Genomic DNA, 10000 nt, shown 5'->3' on the forward strand with positions numbered 1-10000 from the left:
AGATGCCATCATGAGGAGAGACATGCCACCTGCCTTTATCAAGTAAGACACACACACACACACACACACACACACACACACACACACACACACACACTAGCTCCCTCTGTTGAGGGTAAAGGTCATGGACATTATGTCAAGTGTGTGTGCAGTGCTGTGTGAATATTAGAGCGTCTATGGCTGTGTGTGTGTCTGCGTTAGCCTTTTGGTTGAAATGAAAATCGGTATGTGCAACCTTTACACTTCTTCTGTATTTTTAAATGTTTAAAAGTTCCTGTAACTCAGAGTAAAGCGACACCAAGATCATGCGTTCGATTCGCTTTGGATAAAAGCATCTGCCAAATGCATGAATGTGAATGTAATTTGATGCTGTTCTAAAACATGTTCTTCCAGCTAACTCTATTGTGTGAGTGTTTGTGTGTGTGAGTGTTTGTGTGTGTGTGAGTGTTTGTGTGTGTGTTTGTTTGTGTGGGTGTTTGTGTGTGCGTGTGTGTGTGTGCATGTGTGCGTGTGTGTGTGTGTGCGTGTGCGTGCGCGTGTGTGTTGCGGAAGGACATGCTCTCATGCAGGTGTGTTGACTAATAAATCAGGTGTGGACATGCTGGAGCAGCTGCACTCTTGAGCAAACACAGCTACACCTCCTGAGAGGATCACTAGAGCTCTCACACGTGTTAATGCCTCAGAACACACACACAAAACCTGGAGTTATGGAAAATAGATCATATTTTGATATATCATCTAAATAAATTTGTTAGTGTTATTTAGCATGTCTCTCAGTCTGATCGGCTGTTCACACTGAAACCTCAAAGCAACCAGAAGTTTATTTTAAATGAGAGTTGGTGACATGCAACAAAGTATCAGTCTGATGATGCATATCTGCGCTGTCATTGGTTGTTCCTGCAGCACATCACTGCTCATTTGCATAAAGAGAGATTTTGCTCAATTTAATGGTGTAATTTACCCAAAAATGGCTTGACGCACTTTGTTCCAAACCTGTATGACAAAATGATACATTCACTCTTTTGCAGATTTCACGGTTCAAAAAGGATAAAAAGCACAATAAAAATATCATAACAGTAGTTCAAGTCTTCAGAAATCATACAGTAATACTGATAACCTTCCTCTGGGATGTTTAAGTGCTGCGAACAGATCGAGTCAGTTGAACTGAATAAGTTTGATTCATTAACATATCACTCAGAGATAATGTGAAATGAATGAATGATTCAATTAAATGATTCGTCTAAAAAATGAGTTGCTACTTCTCGCAATATCTCACAGTCTGTGTCGCTCACGTCCTTTCAAATCGCCAACTCTCATTAAAAATGAACGGCTTTTGGTTCGATTTATCACTGCAAATCACTGTCAGTGTGTGAACGTCCCCAAGGAACGCAGTACAGAGAATCTCATCACACACACATCTGTGCCTTCAGTCCACTCACAGTGTTGTTTAGGGAATAACTAAATAAAATAAAACAGGAAATAGCTGAAAATCTTCAAAACGCAGCCAGATTGAAGCCAGCGTTAAACCCTGAGCCAGAGACCATCTCTAAACCAGCGGCGCTGCTTCACTGAGGTCTGTCTGTTCACGTGTTCATCTCAAAGCCCACAGAGATGCTGTTATTGTGGGTGTTTGTCTGCTGTTTACTCAGACGTTGAGTCATTCTTGTTGCAATCAGACATGATTTATTTACAATAATGATACGTTACACGAGTCCAAAAGGCTTTAGCATTGAACAAAGATGCAGAGAGACGCTCCTGTGCAGCGGCATTGATCCTGAAACTCCTGTGAGTCACACACACATTCATTCTGCTGTGCTCAGGGATTACTGGAAACACTGACACACACATAATGAACGACCTACTGTATGCTTCCCCTCTAAATATAGTTTCTGTTCGTCTGTGTGTGTGTGTGTGTGTGTGTGTGTGTGTGGTCTGATGCTTTAATGCTGATTAACATTCACATGCATTACTGTAGCATTCACATCTCACACACACACACACGCACGCACGCACACACGACCTTGCTGTCCTGTAACACACACAAACACACACACAGCTGCAGTCTGTCACAGAGAAATATGACACCAGTCTCAATCCTGCAACTACAACAAAACCCTCCTGATGACAGTCAGTCACAGATGAATAGTGGGTGTGTGAGAGAGTGTGTGTGTGTGTGTGTGAGAGTGAGCAGGGCTGGACTGGCCATCGGGCATACCGGGCACTTTCCCGGTGGGCCGACGTGCTTTTTGGGCCGATACATCTCATACTCGAACATAATTGTTATTATTATTATTTTTTCTTTTCTTTTTAACGGCCCATAAAACTTGTACATCGGCGGCTCATTCGTTTTGTTTTGTTTTGCTTAATTGGCGGCGCTGGGTTTGTGCCGGTGTAATGCGCTGGTCAAAAAAAAGTCAGCTTAATTTTTTTCCTGACAGTCCGGCCCATGAAACACGTAGATCAGCGGCCCATTGGTTCTTTTCTTGATTGACACTGGGCTGGTCCAATCACAACTTTAAACGAGTGAGCGAGCGTGTAGCAGGGTCAGAGTGTATCTGTCAAAATAGTCTGCGAGATGGAGAAGAAACGCAAGGAATGTGCAGAGAAATAGCGTGAAAAAATAGAAACAGGCCCTTCAAGCAGACACTGTAAAATGTGTCAAAATATATGTTTTCTGCCCTTCATCGGCTCCTGTGATGATGATGATGATGATGATAGTGAGGAGGATCAGGAGAGAGACGAGAAAGTGTAGAGCCTGCTGTAAGCAGAGCATGCCCCCGAACCCCCTACAGAGACTGAGGTCCACCCACCACAGATTTAACACAAATCCTGTGGGGAACACTGGTATTGCTATGCCAATGCAGCTTATAGCTTGTTTTAGGATTCATCACAGTATAGTTCAACTGTATTAATAAATGTCAAATTCTTACTTATTTCATCTGTTAACTCTCACTCGTTCCTATACTCACTCATTACATGACATTAGTGGTTTTAAGGAATAGGAGTTGGTATGCATATATTTAAGGGCGTGCAAAGATGGGTGGTGTTTATGATCATATAGTGGGCCAGTCTGGGCCAAAATGCCAGGGCCGAATATATATATATATAATTTTTTTTGGTCCCAGTCCAGCCCTGAGAGTGAGTGTGAGAGTGTGTGTGCATGTGAGAGTGTGTGGGCGAGAGAGTGTAGGAGAGTCTTGTTGGAAATAATAAGTCACTACTGTGTGATTTAGGGCTGCTGAACTTTGATTGGAAACATCCACACATACATTCACACATAGATAATTGTTATTGTTGAGATGTGAGTGTTTATATCTTCACTGCATCACCAGATGAATGTATAACCCTGAGAATCTTACAGTAACTAACTGTAAACTCTCTCTCTCTCTGTGTGTGTGTGTTGTTCTCTGTAGGGTTGAGACCGCGTGCACTAAACTGGTTCAGGCCGCTCAGATGTTGAAGGCCGATCCGTATTCTGTCCAAGCCCGGGATTATCTGATCGACGGTTCCCGCGGGATCCTCTCCGGAACCTCGGATCTGCTCCTGACCTTCGATGAGGCCGAGGCATGAGGCCTTCAAAACCTTCCAAGGGTTAATTCCTCTGGGATTGAGATGATGCATCGATACTGACAGAATCTCTGCTCTCTTTCCTGACCTCAGGTCCGTAAAATCATCCGAGTGTGTAAAGGGATTCTGGAGTATCTGACGGTCGCTGAGGTCGTGGAGTCGATGGAAGATCTGATCACTTACACCAAGAACCTGGGCCCAGGTCAGGACAAGAGCAAGCACTTTAACATTCAAAAAACACATGTTTTATGTAGAGCATGATTTTAGACCAATGAGATTTCGCTGTGGGCGGAGCTACCCAGCATGATGTCATAAAAGTAGTCTTGATGGATGTGGTTCAGGGACACTTATCACATATCCGTGGTTCTCAGAAGCGAATGCCGTCATAGTTGAGTGAACTCTTATAGTGGTGAACGGAAACTACATCCGATATAATTTTGCTCCAATAGCAAAAGAAAAATCCATGATAGTGTGTTTATGACTGTACAAAAGAGACAAATATTGACAGATTAATCACATTGGTCAGAAGATGTTGAATTTGCCTCATCCGTTGCATTAGAAACTCTTTTCTGTAATTTAATGGTAACAAATCACAAAAAAAAAATCATAAATTAACATTAATTTTAATGAAAATATCATTCAACATCATTTCACCATCTGTGAAAAGGTCTTTTAGGACAGAAACACATGAATTTGCTTGAGATGATTTATCGTGCAATGCTTATAAATGTTAAATAATTGTGTAACTTTATTTTCTTCTCTCCATTTGCTCATAGTCTGTTGTTTGGTTTCTGATGTGTCTTGTTCACATTTATTTTTTGACTCTATAAAGTGATCTAGAGTGATGCATATAAATAAAACAAGTTGTTGTCGGTTAGCATGCGAGTGTTTTCCGACTGGATTTCGCTTGCAAAATTAACTACAGTAAATGTGACCGTTCTGTATGGCCCTATTCGGACGGGATTAACTTTACCAGGGTAGATGGAGTAATGTAATGTTACCACAGGACGTCTGTAATATTAATGGCCAGTTCGCACAGGATAAGAGATCTCAGTGAAACTAGCAGAAGTGAGAGAGTAACTCGATTTGCGCATCGCCGTCACTCCTGTCGTCATGTGTGTGTTACGCTGCTTCACATATAACCTATATTTATATATATAAACCAGTTATATCCGGTCGAACGATGTATTAATTAACTTCAGATGGGATTGTGTTGGTAATAGGCACTTAGCTAACGCTAAAAGATGTTTGGTGCCTCTAACAAGTGCTGTCGATCTTCTCTCTGATCTGATGGTGTGTGTGAAACACTTGAGTTTTGCCACAGACTCGTTCCAGCGTCTAGAACGCAACTGATGCTTTTTCAAGCGTCTCCATACTTGATACAAAACTACTTTTAAACAGGAAATGACAAAATATGTACGTACATATTTACAGCGGGTCTATTCGCACGGGATTATAGTGTCACCTGAGGTCATTTTTCCGGACCTTTTTACTGAAGGTAAAAGTCGCCGTAATCTTGACTGACATTGTCCGTGATGATCACTGAGATGCACATTCAGACGGGACTAAAGTCACTGAGAAGCTCTGGTGATTATTACTTTACTCCGACTCTCCATGTTACACTAGTCCCGTCCGAATAGGGCTTAAGTCACCTCTCATTTCCCTCTGGTTGTAGGGATAACTCATGGGAAGGGATAGGACTGTGTTTTTGGACAGGATTGTTGAAAATGTTGATCCAGGAACACGTCTTACTCGGCAGTCATAGCGACCCTGTTCCAAACCCTAGTGAGCCATCTTGCTATCTGCTGTACTCCCTACATAGGCAGTGAAACACCACTTCATAAGTGACTGATTTGGAAAACCCACCCTGAAAAAAATTGGTTAAGGATTTACTTTGTAATCATGTGTGAAATTTACTAGCAATTTCTGAGTGAAAATTCTTACAAAGAAACGGCACGCAACACATTGAATTAAACGTGAAATTTTGAAGTAGAAAGACAGTCTTCAGACAGATTTTGGCCAGTCAAAGTTGACAGATTTCACAGAAAACCGTGTAGTGTTTGATCACACTGTATGTTGTTTCGTCCACAGGCATGACGAAGATGGCCAAGATGATCGACGAGCGACAGCAGGAGTTAACTCACCAGGAGCACAGAGTCATGCTGGTCAACTCCATGAACACCGTGAAGGAGCTTCTCCCCGTTCTCATCTCAGGTCTGACCTCTGACCTCCTCTAATACCTCACACTTCAGCAATCACTATTAATCACTGTCAGTTTCAAATGCTCATATTAGTGTGATGCTTACCAGCGTTAGTGATGTTAGTCGAACGCTTCTCATGCACAATATACACTACTGTTCAAAAGTTTGGAGTTGCATTACATACATTGATGCATTGAATGTGTTGAAAACAACCAATCAGTAATATTTTGCATTGTCCTGCTATTGTTTTCTTGCAAATGTTTATTTATGAGATTGTTGCATTATAGCTGTATACTTTCCAGTGGTTTGCATATATATAAATATACTTCCAGTAAGATTTTTTGGAAAGAAATGAAAACATTTCATACATTTTTTTTTTACCTTAAAATACCTTAATATTAATATAAATGAATATAAATGATTACCTTAGAGTGACTAAAAGTGACAAGTGATTTATAATGTTACAAAATATTTCTATTTTCAAATAAATTCTGTTCTTTTGAACTTTCTATTCATCAAAGAATCCAGAAAAACAAAATGTATGACTGTTTTCACAAAAATATGAAGCATCACAACATTGATAATAATGAGAAATGTTTTTTAAGCAGCAAATCGTCATATTAGAGTGATTTCTGAAGGATCATGTGACACTGAAGACTGGAGTAATGATGCTGAACATTCAGCTTTGATCACAGGAATCAATTACACTTTACTAGATATTCACATAGAAAACAGCTGATTTAAATTGTAATAATATTTCACAATTTTACAAATTTTACTGTATTTTTGATCAAATAAATGCAGCCCCGGTGAGCAGAAGAGATCAAATAATCTTACCGACCCCCAAACTTTTGCAAATCAAACCTGAATCCTGAAATGCTGTGGTTTATTGCTCATATGAAGCTCACTCTGTCTCTGATGGCGTCTCGCGCAGGCATTAAGATCTTCGTGACGACCAGGACGTCTCAGGGAAAGGGTGTGGAGGAGGCTCTGAAGAACAGGAACTTCACCGTGGAGAAGATGAGCACCGAGATCAACGAGATCATCCGCGTGCTGCAGCTCACGTCCTGGGACGAGGACGCCTGGGCCAATAAGGTGTGTGAGAGGGCGAAGGTCACCGTGACGCCATGTGCACGGATAGATCTCTGGCTTCATACACTCGCCTCACACACATGCACAGGTTTACTGTCTGCTCACACGCATGCACGGATCTTATTTATTATACATGTAACACTTCACACACATGCATGCACGTGCGTTCTAGTGTTGTTCTAAACATAACGCAGAACAGAAGGGTTTTAAATTAAAGGGAGGAGTGTGTGATATGTGTGCAAATGTGTGTGTTTTGAGCTGGATTTCTGAAGATTCTGGCTGGAATGGGCATGTGCAAACAATAGCAAATGTTCAGACATGAACCGGACTCAAAGTCCATCCACATCACGTTTGGACTGAAAATAAGTTTGTGGCCTCAAACACGCATCTGTAAGTGTTTCTGCTCGCATGTTCTCGAGGGAGGATAAGGGATGCGGTTTAACAGTGTTTGGATTGAACGTGGAAACCTGGTTTTCAGAGCGGCTGACACTGAATCTGGCTGATGCATGACGATATCAGCAAATCACACTTTAATAAGCTTCTCAGATCTGTGTGAATCAATCTCACCGAAACAGTCCAACTCAAAAATCCAAACAAATCATATTTCATAAGATAACCATCAAGACTTAATGCTTTTTTGACAATTATTGTTATGACAATAAAGCATATTTTCCTGAAAATATATAATATTTTATATATATATATATATATTTTTATATATATATATATATATATATATATATATATATATATATATATATATATATATATATATAGTGCTATGCATAAGTTTAGACACCCATGCTAAAGTTGACTAAAAAGAGGAATAAAAAATCTATTAAAATAGCCCCACATCATCACATAGCCTTCACCATACCTAGAGATTGGCATGGGGTACTTTCCATAAGATCATCTCTCAATGCAAATCAAACTAGCTATTAGGCTAACTGAAATAAAACCATGCCAATCTCTAGGTATGGTGAAGGCTATGTGATGATGTGGGGCTATTTTAATTCCAAAGGCCAAGGGAACTTTATCAGGATGCATAGTATCCTAAAATAAAATATAAAAAAAATACTTAAAAATACAAATCTGCCTGCCTCTATGGGAATTTAACATAGGGGTGTCCAGACTTATGCACCCTGTATTTTAAGGAAGAACATTTATTTATTTACGATACATTATTCATTCACAAAGAAAATTGGTGTCCTTAAAGGTTGGATTTTTCCTCATTTTTTAAATTAAGGCATTAAGTTCAATTTCCAAAATATGATTTTTTATTCCTCTTTTTAGTCAACTTTAGCATGGGTGTCTAAACTTATGCATAGCACTATATATATATATATATATATATATATATATATATATATATATATATATATATATATATATATATATATATATATATATATATATATATATATAATATTCCACAATTTAGTTTTTTTGTAATTATAATATATAATCATGGTAACAATTTACAATACGCTCTCATTTGTTAACATTAGTTAATGCATTAGATAACTATGAACAAAATATTTTATTTACAGCATGTATTAATCTTTGTTAATGTTACTTAATAAAAATACAGTTGTTCATTATTTGCTCATGTTAGTTCACAGTGCTTTATCTAATGTTAACAGATGCAACTTTTGATTTAGAAAAATTTATTATTAAATGTGTTAAAATGTATTAGTAAATCAAATTAACATAACGTATTAAACATCGATAGTTCTATGTGAACTAATGTGAACTCAACTAATGTGAATATATCTAACCTTATTGTAAAGTGTATTGTTTATATAAGACTATATAATACATTTAATGTGATTCGCGTTATACAACATATAGAGGAAATATGTTAAATTGTCATGAAAATAATGGCACAATGCTAAAAGAAAAATATGAACAGTCCTAATATGGGCTTCCAAATAAAATCTAATTTTGTGGATGATATATAGATGTTTTGTGAGATTGATTCCTGTGTTTTGGGGAAGTGAGTGTTTCTGGGAAGCCTGAAGCTTTCAGATGTGGGTTTCGTGAGAACGAGGTGGTTGTGGATTTTCGGTGTTTTTATTTATTTGTTTTTTGTCTCTTTTCTCTCTGTGGATCTTTTCACTCGTTCTTGTTAAAAGTTGTGTTTTGTTTCTCCTCTCTTGGTTTCTTTTCCTCCCCCTGTAGAAGGTAAGATCTGTGCGCATGCTCTCTCTCTCTCTCTCTCTCGCCGTGTGTTAAGCAGGTGTCGCTCGGCCTCGCTTACTGTACATGTGGTGATCAGACTCAGTGAAGCGACTGGATGTTTGTCCCGTCGCTCGTGTGTGTGTGTGTGTGTGTGTGTGTGTGATGGATAACAGAATGGAGCTGTGCTCGGAGAGAAATGCGACGCTGTTTGTTTAGATGATCTCACACGTTTGTCTTGCTTTTCTTCTCGTATCGCCATCACAGAAATCAAGAAACGTTTCCTTTTCCAGTGTCAAGTCATCAAAAATTGAAAAGTCGTTTTTAAGTTATATTGAGTATATCAGACATTATTATATAAATCTAAAAGTTTGGTGGTTTTATAAGTCTCTTCTGCTCACCAAGCCTGCATTTATTTGATCAAAAATACAGCAATATTGTTAAATATTATTACAATTTAAAATATCTGTTTTCTATGTGAATATATAGTAAAGTGTAATTTATTCCTGTGATCAAAGCTGAATGTTCAGCATCATTACTCCAGTCTTCAGTGTCACATGATCCTTCAGAAATCAGTATAATATGATGATTTGATGCTCAAGAAACATTTATGATTATTATCAGTGTTGAAAACAGTTCTGCTGCGAAGTTAAAGAACAGCATTAATTTGAAATAGAAATCTTTTGTAACATTATAAAATAAAATAAAGTATTTTCTGACACTATTGATCAATTTAATGCATCCTTTGGATGAATGCATTTTTCTTTAAAAATATAATATTAAATTATATATATATATATACACACACACACACACACACACACACACACACAGACACAGACACACACACATACACACATACATACATACACACATACACACATACCACATACATACATACACACACACACACACACACACACACACACACACACACACACACACACACACATACTTGACTT

General features: G+C 38.4%; 1 protein-coding gene across 1 annotated transcript in view; it reads left to right on the forward strand.

Moving 5' to 3' along the window:
- Positions 1 to 10000, forward strand: part of vclb (vinculin b) — a 43720-nt gene that overhangs the window by 13401 nt on the left and 20319 nt on the right. The window contains 5 exon segments of the mRNA XM_084434001.1: positions 1 to 42; positions 3414 to 3564; positions 3661 to 3769; positions 5659 to 5781; positions 6703 to 6866. The exon segment at positions 1 to 42 is cut by the window's left edge and continues 29 nt beyond it. Coding sequence (XP_084290127.1) covers positions 1 to 42; positions 3414 to 3564; positions 3661 to 3769; positions 5659 to 5781; positions 6703 to 6866 — 589 coding nt within the window.

The sequence above is a fragment of the Rutilus rutilus genome (assembly GCF_951802725.1).
Source record: "Rutilus rutilus genome assembly, chromosome: 16".
Taxonomy (NCBI): Eukaryota; Metazoa; Chordata; class Actinopteri; order Cypriniformes; family Leuciscidae; genus Rutilus; species Rutilus rutilus.